Consider the following 20000-nt stretch of genomic DNA (forward strand, 5'->3'; position numbering starts at 1 on the left):
TAGCAGTAAGAATTTATTTCCAATGTTGATCTGACTAACTATTAGAAGTGTCTCACACTATTAGATCATGACTCATAACTTAGGTTATAAAAATACAGAAAAAGCTTTTAGTGAAAGTTTTATTTAATTGGAACTGGAAGAAACTAGTTAAAATATGTATATTTCAACAGCATAAAACAGTATGTAGTTCAGAATATCCACAAAGTGTCCATATTCAAATATCTACAGATTAATTTTGTTCTGCTGCAGCTTGATACTAGTGCACAGCTATTTTCATGTCTCTTCAGTGATGTTCAATAGGGTTCAGTCAAGGCTCTGTGTGCTTATGGTCGCTGTCAGAACTAGAACTTGAACCTTAGGCCTGGTCTGAGCTCCTGTGCGCTGTGGAACAGGTTTTTATGAGGAATATCTCTGCACAATGTGCCATTCAGCATTTCATCATCCCTGAAAAACACACCCGCAGCATGATGCTGCCACCACCATGCTTCTCTGTTGCGATGGTATTGTGCAGGTGATGAGCGGTTCTTGGTTTCCGCAATGTTTAGAATTGAGGCCAAACAGTTCAATCTTGTTTTCATCAGACCAGAGAATATTGTTCTTCACAGTCTGAGAGTCCTTCAGGTGCTTTTTTGCAAACTCTAAGCAGGCTTTCATGTGCTTTGCAATGAGGAAAGTTTTCCATCTAGCCACTCTGCCAAATCCCAAATCGGTGGAGGGCTGCAGTGATTGTTATCCTTCTGGATTTGTTCCATCTCCCCACAGGATCTCTAGAGCTCAGACAGAGTGACTATTGGGTTCCTGGTAACCGCCCTTCTCCCCCGATTACCCAGTTTGGCCGGGAAACCAGCTGTAAAAAAGTCCTGGTTGTGCCAATTGTTTTCCTTTTGACAATTATGGAGGTTGCTATGCACTTTGGAATCTTCAGTGCAGCACATTTTTTGTAAAAGAGGAATAATACTTTTTAGCCCCTGCTCTTATTGGAATATAATCAATAAAATGTCTGCTAGGCCACATCACACAATTTCACCCTTGTTTATTTTCCTACATGTGTTTTATTTCTAACTCGATCAATGAATTTAAGAATGAAAGATTATAGCCAGCCTAGATAAACACATTTTATGTTTGAAGCACTACAGCATAATGGTGGTTATTCTTAGTCCAGTGGTTTGTGATCTCATCAGCATCATCATCAGCATCTCATCAGCATGTTCTGCATCAACAGCAGATGATGAAATGTTTGAGACACTGGATGGAGTTCCACACATACCTTGACACACCAATTCAATTTCTATTCCAGCTCTCACACTCAGGTTCTGAAATGCAGTGGGCACAGCATACCACATATCTTGTCCAGCCATTTAATTAGACTCTGGCCTTGTGCAAGTTTTCCTGCTCCAGTTCTGATGTGCTAGTATGAATGTACAGTCAGAGTGGGACCTCTCCCCTGTCCCGTCTCCCATCTCTCCTCTCCTCTCTCCCCTCTCACCTCTCGGTTTAAGTAAATGGAATGAGAGTCTGATGATGATGATGATGATGATGTAGAATTGCTGTAAGTACAATGCTTTTATTCCTGCATTACAAAAGTCTATTACAGCACCACTGACTCATTGTCTCTGGCACTGGAGGCTCAATGAAGTGCCGTTCCTGGATCCTGCAGCTTGTAATTCATGCTCATGTCATGCGTATTGTTGCTTCTAGAGTATGTATTACAATCACTCACTTGTTCTTCTCTTCATTTTCTTTCCTCTACAGTCATCTTCAAAGTGAATGGTTAAAGTAATCGCAGTCTTTTGTCTTTTATTTAACATCTTTTTTTCATGGAACTCCACTAGTGGCACATCGTGTTTAATATAATGTACATTTACATGTTCACTGGGCCACCGTTCTGTAGGGAGAAATAATAAGATACATAATTTTCTCACATTTGTTTGATATAGGCAACAAAAATCAAGGGAAAAATTAACCAATTTTCAAACTCATGTTAAAATTCTATTATCATGAACCTTTCATCAGTGATGTCATACTGATTAATTCCAAATTAAGATCAGCTGATTCTGTAGGGTTTTCTAGACATCTTGATTTAGATCGAGTGCTTACAAAGTGCTTACAAAGCAAGTACTGAATCGTTTCATCAACATATAGGGCACTAAAAACAAGACATCCCTTCTGACGATGAAAGGACAAGAAGAAACCATGCCAAGCAGGCTGCCAAAAGACCTACAGCAACGTTAAAGGAGCTGCAGAAATATCTGGCAAGTACCGGTCACTTCCTGCATGTGAAAACCTTTTGTGTTCTTTTGTAAAAATGCCAAAATGTGTGACTAAGGTAGATTTTTTGGGGCAGAATACTAAAAAAAAAAACAAGACACTACTGTGCAAATGTTTTAGGCAGGTGTGAAAAAATGCTGTAAACAAAGAATGCTTTCAGAAATATAAATAATGAGTGTTTATTTCTGTCAATTTACAAAATGCAAAGTGAGCAAACAAAAGAAAAATATCTGGTCAATATTTGGTGTTACTACATTTTGCCTTCAAACCAGCATGAAGCGATGGCACGACCCCCACAGAGCCCTGATCTCAACATCATCAGTGTGTCTGGGATTACATGAAGAGACAGAAGGATGTGAGAGAGCCTACTGTACATCCACAGAAGATCTGTGGTTAGTTCTCCAAGATGTTTGGAACAACCTACCAGCCGAGTTCCTTCATAAACTGTGTGCAAGTGTACCTAGAAGAAGTGCTGCTGTTCTGAAGGCAAAGGGAGGTCACACCAAATATTCATTTGATTTAGATTTCTCTTTTGTTCATTCACTGCATTTTGTTCATTTATGAAAATAAATGTTTAACACTTTCATTATTGAAAGCCTTCTTTGTTTACAGCATTTTTTCACACCTGCCTAAAACTTTTGCACAGTACTGTATAATAATACAAAGATCACGAAAGCTACAGTGAATCATGGTGGTGGTAGCATCATGCAGTAGGGCTACTTCTTTTCAGAAAGGGCTCTAGTCTAGATAAGAAGAAATCATTAGTAAAATCACAAAACCATTAAAAATAACTCACCTTCCAACATGATTATGGCCCAAAGCACCAATTCTCATCAACAAATGGAATGGCTTCAGAAAAATGGCTAAGGTTTTATAAATGCTCGACGTCTCAGATCTAAATCCAAGCAATAAAACAATTAAATCACAAGGAGAGATGTGCACAGGAGATTCGGTTTTATAGAGCAGGAGCATTTTTGTAAGGAAGAGTGGATAAAAATTGCTAACTCAAGATGGCCAAATTGCTGGACTCTTAAATAGAGCGACTGCAATGACGTTACAAATTTCTGTACTGGTTCTTAATGTAAGATTATTAAGTAGGATTAAATTACTAAATAGTAAATAAGAATTTCCTATTAAAATATTACAACAAACCAAATCTAAGATTACTAAACTTATTTCTAGGCATATTTTATTAACATAAGCTTCACATTTTTTTGTTCTACTGGCAAATAATTTTGCTTCTTTCCCACAATTAATAGTTAAAATGAGGACAATAATCATAGGTAATTATAGTAAATATAGTAAAATAAATCTAGAAATAGGTTTAGTCATCAGATTCGGTTTATTGTAATATTTTAATAGGAATTTATAGATCACCGACTCTTCAAAATATATCAACTATATAAACATTATATTTATCTTTAGGCTTATATTTACCATTTAAACAAAGTATGAGAGAGAATGCATGTTATTTTATCCTTATTGTGTAGGATGCTGTAGTTTTACTGCCTGGACATCGAGATCTGAGGAAAGTCTTTAATCCTAGATTTAAGAACTAGATTTTAGAAAGTTCCTTTGCAGTGAATTAGCGAGACTTACTTTCTAGCTAATTCACTAGGGTAAATTAAAGCTTTTCTTCTTTCCTCTCTAACTGTAACATGAAACAGCTCTTCCTCACTCTTCGTCTCCTGGGGTGAACTCTCGAGCCAGTAGTACTGTGTGTTAGTTCTTGACCCTTTTTAGGCTTTTCTTTCCTCCCTCCTACAACCTCAGAGTGGAAACAGTGAATGCTTTTATGTTCTCTGGCCAGATAAAATACCTGCACTGAATACGCTTCTTATGAGGTCTAGAAGTAAAGCCTGGCATAGGAACAAGCATTTTTGCATTAATTCACAATGACAATTTACAAAACGAACTCAATCTCTCAGTTGATTTTATGGCAAAGAGAATATTACATTTGTGTAATACACATACATATAATGATAAATGAGTATATTTCACTTGGTAATTATCTATTTAAACACCTAATATATATTTCCCAAAGTAGGTTGGAGGCACATGGATTATTTCTGTCATTGTCATTGACAATCATTGTGTTGAAACAATGCCTCAAATTAGCTTCCAATTAAATATAATGCATTTATATTATCAACCAAACAGATTCATTTCACACACAGTGATCTCTAGTGAATTTGTATGCACTTGTGTGAACTCAATTTTCACCTACAACACACACACACACTTTTTTTTTACTTTACAGCTCCTTTTCCTTGAATGAGAAATCAGGCCGCTTCTGTTACAAAATATAAATGACACCAAAATGTTTCATGTCTAAACATTTAAATAATCCAAATGATATGTTCACGATGTTACATGTACGATGGTGTAGCTTATTCGGATGTGAGGTATAAATGCTCTAGTAAAAAAAAAGGGCAATAATGCAGGCGTTACTTTCATACAGAATATCTTTATATGTTCATTAAGACTTCAGTTAATGTGTATACAGTCAGTTTTTATGGTTATCAGGTGAATCTAGCCATTCATTCCTGGGAAGAGAACGATGTCAGAGGAACAGCACTGATATTATCAGAATCAGGTTTATTGGCCAAGTGTGTTGACAGACACAAGGAATTTAGTTCCAGCTGTTGGAGGCCTTTTAGTGGTTAGTGTGTGTAGACTGAGCTTTTTTCTGAGTGTATGTGTGTGTATGTGTGTATGTGTGTATATATGTGTGTGTGTGTGTGTGTATATGTGTGTGTGTGTGTATGTGTGTGTGTATGTGTGTGTAATAGCATTATCATGTGGAGAGGATGGCGCCCCGTTCTGGTTGCTGACGCTCTCTCTCTCTCTCTCTCTCTCTCTCTCTCTCTCTCTCTCTCCCTGTGTGTGTGTGTGTGTTTGCAGAATCGGACATTTCTTGTTGACACACTAAACCTCGTCTGTTGAGGCTGCAGCGTCTCTCCGGAGTCCTGAAGAGCAACCTGCGGCTCCTACACACTCACATCTGGGGCGGTGTTTTCGGTCGTCACGCGGAATCTCACCGTTTTGCTTCAGCGCGTTAAACCGAGCAGGTGAGTTTACGCGCTGACGGAAAGATCTGGAATCCAAGTGTCTTCTGAGTAACAAGTCGTATGGGGTGAATAATGTGAAATACTGAACCTTTCTATCGTCAACAAGCGGTTCTGTTAGGTGTGTATATAATGTATATAATGTATATAATCTCCAGGTTAAAAACACTAATCAGGTGACAACATCATCGGTTTAATACACGACCCCTGATGTTGTCTGTTTCACTTGTTTAGATCTTTTTCCCTCTAAGTTTATTATGAAGTCACACTTGGGTTTAAACAGAGATTAGTGTGTAGTAGGTCTTGGCTACGTGCATCAACGCATACGTTCGTACTGTCAATCAAAATAGTACACAGTAACTATGGCAACCACTGGTGTTGTACTAACATTCTGGTTAGTAGCCTGTGTGTGTGTGTGGGGCTGTGTGTGTGGCAGTATGTGTGGCAGTGTGTGTGTGTATCAGTGTGTGTGGGGCACTGTGTGGTAGTGTGTGTGTGGCAGTGTGTGTGTATCAGTGTGTGTGGGGCACTGTGTGGTAGTGTGTGTGAAGCTTTGTGCTTTCAGTGGTCGTGACTATAAACCAGACTTTTGAATGTAGGAACTGTTGGTCATGAATTATTATTATTATTTTATTTATTTTATTTTTTGGAATATTTATGCAATATGATGCTTAAATTATAATCTAACAGCTGCCATTTCTAATCAGTTATGATACAAAATAATTCCTGTACATCTGAGACCACCAGCAAGACAAATAATCACTTCATCCAATCACTTTCTTGTAGCCCAGTTCAGCAGATTAACAGTCTGTTGTATGACTCAGACTCCACTGGGCACTTCAGGTCTTGTATTAGGCTACGAGATGGGGATTAATAATAAGCCATGTAGAACAGGTTCAATGAGAACCACTTGTTGAAGAAAGACTGGACTGTGCTGTGTAAAGCCTGATTAGTTTCTGCTTCCTGTTTTCCTTGTTTGGTGTGGAAGAAAGACTGCCATTTTACCACAGGCTCAGGTTCCTCCACAGGCATCTCTTGTTGCCAGTCATGGAATTGGACTCCCCAAGAACATACAAATACCCGCACACACACACAGCCTGATGAAATGGTAGCGTTGACAGTATAGCTCAAGGGATGTGTGTGTGTGTGTGTGTGTCCATTCATAGCTGAGAGCCATGATGCTCTGCTACTCTTTTTACTCACACACTCAGCATTCACATCAAGCAAACCTGAGGTAACCTTAGTGGCTATTGGGTTTGTTCACTTTGTGCTTCACCAGATAAAGCTCAGGGCACTGGATGAATCAATAACATATTCAAATCTCACAATCCAATTTCTGGGTCTAGGTTGATATTTTTATTTTATCATTATGTAAAACTAGCAGAGGTATTTTTTGTTGCTTTGGCCCTTGAGCAATTCCAGTGTTTTGGGGAGTGACGCTTTTGAACTAGTGTTGACTTGTAAAGTGTCTCAATACCATTTTATATATCTTTCCGTTTAACCATTCATATAGACCAGAGTTAAAAGACGTCAATTACATATTACAGATATATAGCAATGAATCAGTTATGGATGTGGCCTTACATGGACTGCAGTTTCTTGTAAAGACTTCTACTGATAGAGAACCTTAAATAAACTGTGAAGCATTGTTGTGGGGGAAGTCGTGGCCTAATGGTTAAAGAGTCTGACTCCTAACCCTAAGGTTGTGGGTTGAGGCTTTAGCCGAACCCCCCCAACTGCTCCCCGGGTGCTGCAGCATAAATGGCTGCCCACTGCTCCGGGTGTGTGGTCACTGTGTGTGTTCACTGCTGTGTGTGTGCACTTTGGATGGGTTAAATGCAGAGAACAAATTCTGAGTATGGGTCACCGTACTTAGCCGTATGTCACGTCACTATGTGCTGCTAAGGGAAATCTGCTGATATGGATGTTGATTGAAGAGATCGCCTGGGTGGATGATTGGACAATTTAAACAACTAAAATGAGGAGTAAAAAATAAATTAGGTATTAAATTAATTTCCCCTTCAAAGTGACCTTCTCCTGCACTGATTATATGAAATAAAAAATGTGGCCCTCTTGATCCCTCTGTTGTAAACAGTTTTGTGTGTAAACACTGCTCATATCTTACAGATAAGCAATGCAGTTTAATTAAACATTCGGCTCGCTAGAAAGATGGTGCTAAGAAAGGCATTTAACATTTGTAGAGAAAACTAAGAAATCAGGGGTCACGGTGGCTTAGTGGTTAGCACATTCGCCTCACACCTCCAGGGTTGGGGGTTCGATTCCCGCCTCCGCCTTGTGTGTGTGGAGTTTGCATGTTCTCCCCGTGCCTCGGGGGTTTCCTCCGGGTACTCCGGTTTCCTCCCCGGTCCAAAGACATGCATGGTAGGTTGATTGGCATCTCTGGAAAATTGTCCCTAGTGTGTGATTGCGTGAGTGAATGAGAGTGTGTGTGTGCCCTGCGATGGGTTGGCACTCCGTCCAGGGTGTATCCTGCCTTGATGCCCGATGACGCCCGAGATAGGCACAGGCTCCCCGTGACCCCGAGGTAGTTCGGATAAGCGGTAGAAGATGAATGAATGAATGACTAAGAAATCATATCATTTCATTGTGTACTGTTTGTGTGTTGTACTAACAAGAAGCCAAATGTTCAACACCACCAACCAGAGGGGCTATAAGAAAAAAGTGGCTAATGTGCTGTCTTGTGCTAGAGCTTGCTCTGGGAAAGGTTTTTATGTTTGTGCTTTTGACCCAGATTCAGTGAGGTTTGAAGCTAAAAAAAAACAGAGAAAAATCTTCCTGGTCACTGGATCACTGCAGAACAAACAGCACTAAGATTTGTTTGTCACTTAGATGGAGTCACAGTATCATGTTTCTCTCAGTTTGCGTTCCCAAGCCTACCTCGGCTTTCAACTCCACACAGAAGCACCATGGCAACACTTCCGGAACATATGTGGCGAATAATGATTGGCAGGACAGTGACGAATGCATCGTCGGCCCTAATTCAGAAGACAGACGTTACTGCGAGAAGAATCCATGCAGAATTTGTAATAGGTTGATTTACAAAAACAAAGAGGTTCAAAGCTACCCACAGCGGCTGGACTCGCAGATTGTGACTGACACGCTGATTCCCAACACACCCCAGAAAACAGATGGGATGAGATTATTAAAAGAGTATGTAAGCATCAGATTGCCTGAGACTAGACATATTTAGAGGAGGACGTTGTGGTAGAGACAACAGCCACGTGTTGCTCCTGACACACTGCCTTGGTGAGCATGATGGTGACAGGAGGAGCGCAGGTGCTGCCTGAAAAGCCATCAGATGTGATTCATATTTAATGTTTCAGCTCTGATATTTGTTACCTGATGGCCAAGAAAGCGTTCATCAGAGTGCAGTGGATGTAGCTGAACCCTGAAGCACCTTCCAGGTGAAGTGAGAGGTTAGATATATTACATTTAATGAGAGAGCTTTAATTAAAATAGAGACAGAATGAACTCAGCTGATCTAATGGTAGCTGAACATACCCCAATCCTCTCCAAACAGCAGGTAACAGCACAGATAGGTGTAGCTATGCTCCAGGGCAGTGTGTTATGCTTAGCTGAATTAAAGGCCATGTATTGTTTAGGATACATTAGACGAAGTCATTCAGAACAAATTATCTTTGAGATTTCAGTGTTGTAGCTCAGACACACAGACGTGCTGTAAAAGTAGTGAGGGCTGGAAAAATTTCCAAGGAATTGAGTGCACAGGTTACGAAGGAGGACCCTGGAGAATGATAAATATTAAACTGAGGGGGAAGCAGAGTCTGTCTGAAGCATCCAAAGTTAAGATAAAGCAAAGCACCGCTAACATGAATCCATTACTGGTTAAAATATTGTTTAACAATTAAACTGAAACTTTGGCTGAACTTGAATCCTAAGGAATGTTTATCAAAACTCTGACATGAAAAGTTGTGACAATAAAACTGTACGACTGTTCGGTGTATCGTGGTTACTGTGTATTTAGCATGTCATATCTCTTGTCTTTAGCCTGTTATATATCTTGTCTTTAGCCTGTCATATCTGTCTTTAGCCATTTATATCTCTTGTCTTTAGCCTGTCATATCTCTTGTCTTTAGCCTGTCATATCTCTTGTCTTTAGCCTGTTATATCTCACTTCATGATCACCTTCAGATGTTTTGTAATTGAGCTTCCTCCTGGTCCGTGAGAAAACAGCACCCTGAAACAGCCGACCTCAATGAGTAGCACTTAGTTCATATCAACTCTGCATCAGCACCCAAACATGCTTATGATATCATCTCAGCCCTGCGGAGAGAAGCTGAGTCAGTTCATCATCTAGATTAAAGCACGTCGACGCTTTCAGTTAGATATTATGATGAAATCAGTTGTTCATTTCCACTTTTAAAATAATTTCCAATAAAATGGGCAGGTTTTAGATCAAGCTTCTTGTAGTACGTTTCTCAAGATACCTCAGGAGATCTTAAGAGTCAGTAGGTCCTTGTAAGTGGACTTCTATATTAAAATGCATCCTTCTTGGTTTTGTTTCAGATCCATCCGATGGTGAAATATTGCCCAGAATGATGAAGGATCTCTGAAGAACAACTTTATCTACACCTGAAGATTGCTTATTCTTGATCCCTTCCTCAATGGGCTCCCGCAGCCATGGATTCTTTCACAACCAGCACCAGCACCACCACCACCGCAGCTCCACCATGCCCAGCCCGGCTGTGCCCAGACTGATGGCGGAGCCGGGCAGCATGCTCGGTGGCATTGCCCAAATCACTCCCACGCTGTTCCTCAGTCGTGGCGCCATAGCATCCAATCGTGGCCTGCTGCTGTCTAAGGGAATCACATGTGTAGTGAATGCCACCATCGAGCTGCCAAATTTCAACTGGCCACATGTAGAGTATGTAAAGGTTCCACTGGCTGATGCACCACACTCGCCTATAGCGCTGTACTTTGACAGTGTTGCAGACAAGATCCACAGCGTTGGGCGGAAGCGCGGCGCTGTGCTAGTGCACTGTGCCGCTGGTGTGAGCCGCTCAGCCTCGCTCTGCCTTGCCTACCTCATGAAGTATCATGGTGTGTCGCTAGCCGAGGCACACGCCTGGGTAAAGGCCCGGCGGCCTGTCATTCGGCCCAACGGTGGCTTCTGGCGCCAGCTTATTGACTACGAGCGCAAACTGTTTGGCAAGACGTCAGTGAAGATGGTTCAAACGCCGTACGGGGTCATTCCTGACGTTTACGAGCGTGATCGTAGAAACCTGGCACCTTACTGGGGCCTGTAAAGAAACAGAAGGGGGGGGGGGGTTTCAGGAGACACAGATAAAAATTAAAAGTGAGTAGATCTGATCAGTGAACTGTGGTGATTGGTGACTGGGTTTCAGCAGCAGCATTTTGTGTCTGGATACAGGGCCAAACACTGAGACTCATGTCAATGCTGAGTGCTGAACACTGAGACACGTATCAGTGTATTTTTCTGCAGCGTTGAGTTTCCAGGAGACATCAGTCGTGACAGAACATGAGCTATTGTTGATTAGGTAGATGAAGTGGAAGTGGGAGGCAGAAGTCAAAGCCTTTAGGGCACCGTAAGAAAGTGATGCAGATTTCCTAATCGGCTCAGTAGTGTGATGACGTGCCAGTTCTGCCGACATCTCTTCTTCTGAGGCAGCAATCTGTTCTCTATTAATGGTAGCATTTTCAAGCATATTTGTGAATAGGATTGTTTACTGAAAGTAAATAAAAGCCTCAAAAAGCTGAAATAGGTTAAACATTAATCCAGGGCTTTATTTAATGAAAATATTCCAACTAATTAAATATTAGGCTCATTATTTAATTATTATATGTATACAATAACATTCTTGCTATTTATTAAAGCTTTTTTTTCCTGCTCCATATTAGGTCTAAATTAACACTTTATAGGCTACCTGTTTTGAGTTTTGGATTAACTTCATTTAAGTGAGCAGACAAATCCGTCAAAATAACACAAAAAATAATCTATAATAAAATGTCACAGCTTTGATGTTGGTGGGTTGAAGTTTTTTAATGACTGTAACAAATGAAAGAAATAAGACTTTGAGAAACAGCATAAATTATAAGAATAGCTGATACGACTGAGAGGCTTTATTAAATGATTTTCTGGGGGATAAATAAGCATCTTAACAGATAACAGAATTTTAGAAATCAAAACAATGGTGCTGCTAAAAAAAAGGGAAATTTGGGAACTTTATTGTTTTGATATATTTCCAAATTCAAAATAATAAAGTCTTTTTTCAGCTACAAATGATTTGATGATTTTGATTTTGGATTGTTTCTTTTCTTTATAAGCATTTCCTTTATTACACACACACACTTTCACATGATTATGGTTGGAGGACGTGAGAACGTATTCAATATGTCAATTAAGGGTCATGGTCTGTCATGGAAGTATATATAAAGATGAAAAGTTGAATATGATGAAATGAATAAAGTGTTTTAAACTTTTGTGTTTAAAAATAAACACGTTTTGGTTTCGGCAGCTTCTTCTTCAGGTTTTTATTAATATTGTGTTAGATCAGAATCAGACAACTGATTGAATATTATATAAAGACTTGTTGGATTGTTTCCGCAAGATATTTCCTGTTCGTATCAATCCCAATTCTCCTGATATTTTAGATTGATAATTCCTGAACATTTTACTGCCAAGTGTAACAATCAGTTCTGTGCTGAACTCAGAGTTTACGATGACCCATTAGTTCCTCAGGAGCTCTCGGCTGCACTATTATAAACTGTTGTAGAAATGACATTATTTACATTTACACTATTTACTATAGTGTCACCCAAATGAGGATGAGGTTCCCTTCTGAGTCTGGTACCTCTCAAGGTTTCTTCCTCATATCTTCTCAGGGAGTTTTTCCTTGCCGCCGTCACCTCCGGCTTGTTCATTAGGGACAGGGAAAGATATATAGTATTGTAAACTTTAAATTAATATTTTTTAATTAATTTTAAACTTTAATTGTATATATATATATGTAGGGGGCACGGTGGCTTAGTGGTTAGCACGTTCGCCTCACACCTCCAGGGTTGGGGGTCCGATTCCCGCCTCCGCCTTGTGTGTGGAGTTTGCATGTTCTCCCCGTGCCTCGGGGGTTTCCTCCGGGTACTCCGGTTTCCTCCCCCGGTCCAAAGACATGCATGGTTGATGTGTGATTGCGTGAGTGAATGAGAATACAGAAAATGATCCATAATGTTAAAAACACCTTCAGACCATTAAGAATTGAGAATTCAACAGCGTCGTAGTGAAGGCTTTGCTTACTGAATCATTAACATCACATGTCTGTGAAATCCTGAAGCCCATACAGAAGTAAAATCAATGGAACTCAGCAGTGCAGAAATGGACAGAAAACGGGTCGAGAGCAATGATGAAATCATTAGCAAACCTCTGGACACCTGCTGCTTGTCTGTGATTACTATCAGCATTGCATTGGTGAGTTTGAGGGGAAGGAAAGCGAAGACGTGTACGTGTACACTCCGGGTATATACTTAATATATGTATAATAAAATCTGATCCTTTTTAATTTCCATATTATATAAATATCATTTTATTTCAGGTGGATTGTGTGTTGCTGGAGTGGAATATGTCTGAAAGGATACACATTAGGATTCTAATAAATGAACCACAATAGCAATTCTACACAGCATTTTAATAGCCATCACCTTTATCTACAGCCATGTTATTAACGCTCAAAGTATTTTCTGTAAATACGCTCAATTTTGTCTGAAGTGTAAAAAGAACAAGCCATTTTTTATGAGCACAACCTTTCATTGTTCTTTAAGATACAACAGAGAATAGAACACTGTAAAAGACAGTTAAAGTTTAATGGTCTTGTCTGGTCATGATGTGTTATGAAAATATAATAACAGATAATCCCACACCCTCCATTTTCATGATCCACTTCCAGTTAACTGACAGCACAGGCCCTGATGAGCATGAGCAAGAGGAAACACCTTCCTGTCCTTCTGCATGAACGTCTAAATTATGTTGATCTCTACGTAACTCTACGTTATCCAGTGTAAATACTACAGTGAAAGTCTTGTTTGCTTTCTGTTTAAATGACGAACACGGCGTTCTTTATAGATGGCTGTCAGGTCTCTTATCATTCGGTAGGTAAAACTCAGACACTGCAGTCCTTCAAACAGGCAGAAATACAAAGAAAAAAAAATTTCAATGTCAATAAATTATTCATTTTTTTGTTTCTTTACATCAGCAAACATTCACAAAACACTCAGTACCATAACAGGCCAAGTTGGAAAAAAAAAGTGGGGAAAAAGACAACAATAAATTAAGAAAGAACAAAACTTCAGAACCAGTTTTTCCCACTTGTTCCCCAGCAGCAGAGGCGGATGAGAGAAATCACAGCAGGTCGGGAAGGATGAGGCCAGGAGGCTTGGGCTCTACACGGTTAATCCAGAAATTAGCACAGCTGGCGTGGTACTGGTGCCCGCCGTACGTCAGCTTGAAGTTATCCGTCTCGGAGTTAAAAGCCTGTCCGCGGCATACGAGCCGCCAGGGAAGAGCAGAAACAGAAAGCGTTTAGGTTGAATCACATTAATTACCATTCATCTAAAAAAAAAAAAAAAAGTGCTTTTCTGACTATAACTGTTGTCGTCACAGTGTCAGTCAGTGTAGGAGTGTGATCTGTTCAGACTGGGGTTAGGTATTATACATTAAAGACACACCACAGTTAATCTATGGATATTATCCCAAATGTCTTCTTAATACTGCTAAAGTCTTAATTCCTAAAATCTCTATCTAATAATTATTATTATACAATTTTGGGGTGCACACACACACACACACACACACACACACAGGACACTTTGTATGGTGTGGTTAGGTCAGTAAGCATGTATTGCGTGTGTATTGCGACTGCTTCACACGATTTAAAGGAGATTGCGCTCATCATCACAGTGTCTATATACGGAAGCGGAAAATGAGCACGCTATAGAGTTCGATCAACAAGCCAAATTTAACACTATCTTCCTGAAAGCCACAGCTGCTGCTCTGTGTGTGTGTGTGTGTGTCTGTGTGTGCGCTATGAGGCTTTGGGTTTGCATTCCTGGTGAAATCTATGACTCATATGTAGTGAATCACAGCCTCCTACACAGAGAGGCTGTAAAATACATATATATACATATATAAGTATATACATATGTGTTCCTATTAAACTGGCCAGGGGGTTGTGTGTGTGTGTGTGTGTGTGTGTGTGTGTATGTATATATATATATATATATACACACACATACATACATACACACACACAACCCCCTTTAATTTAAGCCAGTTTAATAGGAACACCTGCTATCTGATCAGCAAACCATGTGGCGGCAGCAGCAGAATGCATACAAATCCAGCTCAAGAAATGGGAATGGGGAAAGTGTGATGTCACAGCGTTAAACCACGGCCTGGTTGATGGTACCAGATGGAATCTCCTAGGATTTTCACACACAACAGTCTAGAGTTTCCACAGCAGTTCTGTGGGGTTTGATGATAGAGGTCAGAGGAAAAAGGTCAGACTGCTTTAGAGCTAACAGAATGTCTACAGTAACTTTGTGCTGTTCATCTGTGTGAGCAGAAAAGCATCTCGGCAGTCAGACCTTGAGGTGAATGAGCTGTAACAGAAGACCACATCAAGTTCCTCTCCGACCAGCCAAAATCAGGGATCTGACGCAACAGATATTAGACAACTAAATATTTTTAATTGAGGCTCTTGGACTGGATCTGCATGATTGTAATGATGCTTTGTGCTGTCACATGACGCTGTGACTAAATAATTAGATGACTGAGCACAGCTCGTTCTTCATTTCAGTCTATTACAACATTCCATTTAGCCATTTAACGATTATGTGACACTGCAATAGACATTTCCATAATTAAAAAGGCTAATTTCATGTTGACATATTCCGCAGGCAGATGAAGGACCGCAGATGGGGAAAAGGTCATCTGAACGGGACAGAGTTCAGCTCAAAGGTTAATTACAATCAGAATCCAGGCTTATATGTGAACAGCTGTAAAGACCTCCTCATGTCCTGGGGAGAATACATCAGTATAACAGTAAAGTCTTCAGAAAAATAAAGGGGGAAAAAAAAAAGCATAGGTGTTTACCGTTAGCTTTGTGCCTGGGTCTTTTGTCAGTGCCTGAAAGTATTATAAACATTGTTATGGATGTCTGAACTAAAGAAGACCTACGAGTTTTAATGTGTAACAGCCCATATAAACCTCACAGAAACAGGCAACATAGGAAATGTTCACAAATGTGATTTAAATAGAAATTTGTGTAGCAAATCTTTGGAAGGAAATCAGAGTTAAATTGTGTGTGTGGTGACAGATCAGTTATAAATCATGACAGGGTGTGATGATGCTTTAGGAAAATAATGAAACGTGGTGGTCATGTAGCCCTGATGAGAAGCTGTAGAAACACCACCACAGTTGATTATTTTCCTATAACAGTACATCTCATAATGTTTAATTCATTTTATACCACAGCTATTTATTAATGATAACATTTCTCTAAGTAATTAAACAGCGTCCCTGTGGTGGCGTCCCTGTGGTGGCGTCCCTGTGGTGGCGTCCCTGTCTGTGGAAGGAGACGAGTGTGAGCCGGCAGGTAGTGTGTGATGATCATCACCTGTGTCTCACTGGAGTTTAATTATGTGTATGTTTTGCCTAAAACCCACTAGTGAGAGCAAGACAGAGCGAGTGTGACTCTGCTTGGCAGAGCTTGTGAGACCCACACAAGCCAAAAAGTGTGAACTTGAATCTGACAGAATGAAAGCTGCCAGTTTTGTTTTGGTTGTGTTTTGATAAATGTAATGTCTCACGGGTCTTTCTCTATGCCCTCACACCGACATTACATTACCTAGTTTTTATTGTTTTGAGAATTCAGCAGCACTGTTGTATATAAATCATAATGTGCAGGGGACAGTCAGCGGTGAAGAGTCAGCTTCAGATCGCTGTGACAAACATGTCGTGACTGTGTAATACCTGCTGGATAGTTTAGTTCAGGGGTGGCCAACCAGTCAGAGACCAAGAGCCACATTTTTACTGTGTTACCGCAAAGAGCCGCATCATACACATGGGCACACATGAACATCACCTTTTTTTCACCTAAAAAGACACAAATACAAACTTCGATATGAACGTAAGAGCCGCATGAAACCAGGCAAAGAGCCGCCGCGGGTTGACCGTCCCTGGTTTAGTTACATGTGACGTCGCACTAATTTACAAAGATACTACCTGTGAGCGAAATAAGAGGATATTGTAATTTCATTCAAGAATTAAAAAAATTAAATAGGCAAATATTTGTGTACATTTTTGATGATATAAATGTGTCCTAGGAATTTTGTACTTTATATTCCTTATAAAAAATGTTCTAGCTTTTTAAAAAAACAACATCTGTGTCAGAAATAGCTAGCAGCTAGTTGCCCATTCCTGATGGTCATGAGCCTCAGCTGATATGCAGCCAATTCCAGTGAAGTCCCACAGAGACGAGCTCCATCCTGTAGACCTTTCCCATCAAAAACACCACACCGATGCCTCTCCAAATCTAAAGCTGTACGTTTCAATTCTTTCCAATAAGCAGCTTTTCGATCTTTCAGGTGACCGGTGTAAAGCAGTAATATGATCGGATTGGACTTGGGGCTGTACGCAGGAGCTGTTGCACTGCTCACGTGAGGGGTTTCATCAGTTAAACGTATTTGTGATTAGATTCAATTTTCAGCAGTGTTTTTGTGAAAAGGTGACGGATGGCTGGGACTCATCTGGATATTAATACACTACAGCAAATAGGCTGCACCTCGGCTTTTATTCACTACTGGCGAGATTAGCACTCATTCATTTATTCATTTTGGAGCCAAGAAAATTGCGTGAACCCGAGAATTTAGAGCTGGAAATCCACCTGCTGCAATGTTTTTTTTTTTAGAAGATGGCAGGGAAGCAGAGAACCGATAGGGAACCCACATGGATATGGAGAGAGAGACAGACAGTAACCTGAGCTCAGCCTGGAGCTGTGAGGAGGAAAAGCTACCAGCCGTATCATTGTGCCACCACCTACTAAATCAGCTGCTTCACCCTTCTACCAAACTGAGGTGCCAAAATGACATGTCACCATAACTCATCAACAGTCTCTCTAGAGTTCTGTACAACAGCGTGTGTAATAGAACAGGAGCCACAAAGATCTTCAGCAGAGTTGTTTAGAGCGAGAGAACGATATTAACTACTTCTGAAGATAACGTATATGCTACAGAGTGTCCAGCTAGCTGCTATAGACATGGGTCATTCTGGCACCAAAGAGCAGGAGGAGGAGCACCAATTTCCCTAAAAGCACCAAAATAAAAGATCAGTGTCGTACTTTTTTAAAGAGACGTCCAAACGTGTTCTCCTCTTTCTTCTACAAAAGAACCAAAGGTCAAAGCAGAGTTCAGTCTCGGACCTCGTGTGAAATTGAATTTAGGGCTTTTGTGAAAACATCGTGGCAAAGATAACAGCAAACAAACTAGCGATAGATGAATATATCTGGCCTGGTAGGCAATGCAGACCTTGCTGCGTGAATCCACGTTGAGCAGACACACTCCACACGCCAGCTCTTTGGCGTTCTTGATACCATGCTTCAGGATACAGGAGGAGAAGTCCAGGGAGCTTTCATCAGGCTGGAAAACACACAGACACACACACACAGAATCAATGCCTATGCTCTAGAAAGAGTTTTCAGACTCCTCCAAGCCTTAAGCAGTAAAAAGAATCTCATCCAGTCTGCTGATCAAAACACCTGCACAGAAAAAGTAAAAAGCCCCAGACGAGACACGATGCTTTTGGATTGCATGAAAAGAAAATTCACATTCTGCCTTCCAACTCCCACTCGCTCTTGCCTGTTGCTCTCTTGCTTACACAGATCTGCTATCTGAAAAGCAATATTCTCCCAGGAGTCAACCTCAGACTGAGCACAAAGCTCAATCTCTCTATTTTCTGTTCTTTCTCTACGCAGCACTGACCAGCAATGTGGCTCACTGCACCTCAGAACGCAGAAAAATACTTCAAAATTGTATCGAATGACGTTCCACCTGACTGTAAAATTAGATCTGTGTGGAAAAGCTACAGTGTGCTTGAAGTGTTTCATTGTGATGGTGGAATTACTCACTGAGAGGTTGGCCAGAGACATGAAGCCCATGAGGTTGTTCCACACACGGCTGATGTCTTTCAACAGCTCTTGCAGTTTCTCTGAGCAAACAGCTGTGGCCTTGATGCCCAGCTCCACTCGCCTGGCCACACGGTACACCTCCACCACACCTAACACACACACACACCACTTTGATTCAGTATCGAGTTGAGAACACTGTCCATTCTTCATGTCTCCTGATGGGTTTTTAGCATGTCATCAAATGTTCATCCATCATAAACACTCGTCTGATTTGTGATCTCTTAACAAGAAAAGTTTTGTACTGTTGGTACATAAAGTTGATGTCTAACACTAAGAGAACACTAAATTATGATGCTTTGATTATGATTATAAACTATTGATGCTACTGCCAGAGTCCTAGCTGCTATAGCAGATATATATATATATATATACACAGTATTGTTCAGAATAATAGCAGTACAATGTGACTAACCAGAATAATCCAGGTTTTTAGTATATTTTTTTTTATTGCTTCATTGCAAACAAGTCACCAGTAGGTGCAGTAGATTCTCAGAAAACAAACAAGACCCAGCATTCATGATATGCACGCTCTTAAGGCTGTGCAATTGGGCAATTGGTTGAAAGGGGTGTGTTCAAAAAATAACAGTGTGGCATTCAATCACTGAGGTCATCAATTTTGTGAAAAAACCGGTGTGAATCAGGTGGTCCCTATTTAAGGATGAAGCCAGCACTTGTTGAACATGCATTCGTGTTCAACATGAATCGTTCAAGACATTGTTCAGAAGAACAGCGTGATTAAAAAGTTGATTGGAGAGGGGAAAACCTATAAGGAGGTGCAAAAAATTATAAGCTGTTCAGCTAAAATGATCTCCAATGCCTTAAAATGGAGAGCAAAACCAGAGAGACGTGGAAGAAAACGGAAGACAACCATCAAAATGGATCGAAGAACAGCCGTTGACTGTACAAACTCACAACTATTTTGTACAAACGTTTTTGTTTCTAGGATCCTGTGAATCACTAAACTAATATCTAGTTGTATGACCACAGTTTTTTAAAACTGCTTCACATCTGTGTGGCATGGAGTCAACCAACTTGTGGCACCTCTCAGCTGTTATTCCACTCCATGGTTCTATAACAACACTCCAATTCATTTACATTTCTTGGTTTTGCTTCAGAAACAGCATTTTTGATATCAGCCCACTCGGTTGGATTAAGGTCCGGGGATTGGGCTGGCCACTCCATAACATTCATTTTGTTGGTTTGGAACCAAGACTTTGCTCGTTTACTAGTGTGTTTGGGGTCATTGTCTTGTTGAAACAACCATTTCAAGGGCATGTCCTCTTCAGCATAAGGCACCATGACCTCATCAAGTATTTTGACATGTGCAAACTGATCCATGATCCCTGGTATGTGATAAACAGGCCCAACACCATAGTAGGAGAAACATGCCCATGTCATGATGCTTGCACCACCATGCTTCACTGTCTTCACT

At 40.4% G+C, this 20000-nt stretch overlaps 2 protein-coding genes across 6 annotated transcripts in view; one reads left to right on the top strand and one right to left on the bottom strand.

The window, feature by feature from the left end:
- Positions 1–5162: 5162 nt before the first annotated feature.
- On the top strand, positions 5163–11764 carry dusp14 (dual specificity phosphatase 14). The gene is made up of 2 exons (XM_060888115.1): positions 5163–5339; positions 9882–11764. Exon 2 carries the CDS (start codon positions 9980–9982, stop codon positions 10619–10621), a length of 642 nt encoding a protein of 213 aa, XP_060744098.1. The 5' UTR covers positions 5163–5339; positions 9882–9979; the 3' UTR covers positions 10622–11764.
- A 1232-nt stretch (positions 11765–12996) lies between these two features.
- Positions 12997–20000, bottom strand: part of synrg (synergin, gamma) — a 36457-nt gene continuing 29453 nt past the window's right edge. For 2 of the 5 annotated variants that reach the window (XM_060887599.1, XM_060887595.1), the window contains 5 exons: positions 18509–18657; positions 17910–18020; positions 17723–17761; positions 15478–15510; positions 12997–13857 (listed from right to left, as the gene is read on the bottom strand). In XM_060887599.1, the coding sequence (XP_060743582.1) occupies positions 13726–13857; positions 15478–15510; positions 17723–17761; positions 17910–18020; positions 18509–18657 (464 nt within the window). In that variant the 3' untranslated portion in view covers positions 12997–13725. The remainder of the gene's footprint in view (positions 13858–15477; positions 15511–17722; positions 17762–17909; positions 18021–18508; positions 18658–20000) is intronic. The other 3 variants (XM_060887597.1, XM_060887596.1, XM_060887598.1) reach the window with 3 other exon arrangements.

Source organism: Tachysurus vachellii, chromosome 15 (genome assembly GCF_030014155.1).
Source record: "Tachysurus vachellii isolate PV-2020 chromosome 15, HZAU_Pvac_v1, whole genome shotgun sequence".
Lineage (NCBI taxonomy): Eukaryota > Metazoa > Chordata > Actinopteri > Siluriformes > Bagridae > Tachysurus > Tachysurus vachellii.

What these genes read in the sequence shown, in the direction of transcription:
- dusp14 (XM_060888115.1), top strand. Translation starts at nt 9,980, where the DNA reads ATGGGCTCCCGCAGCCATGGATTCTTTCACAACCAGCACCAGCACCAC.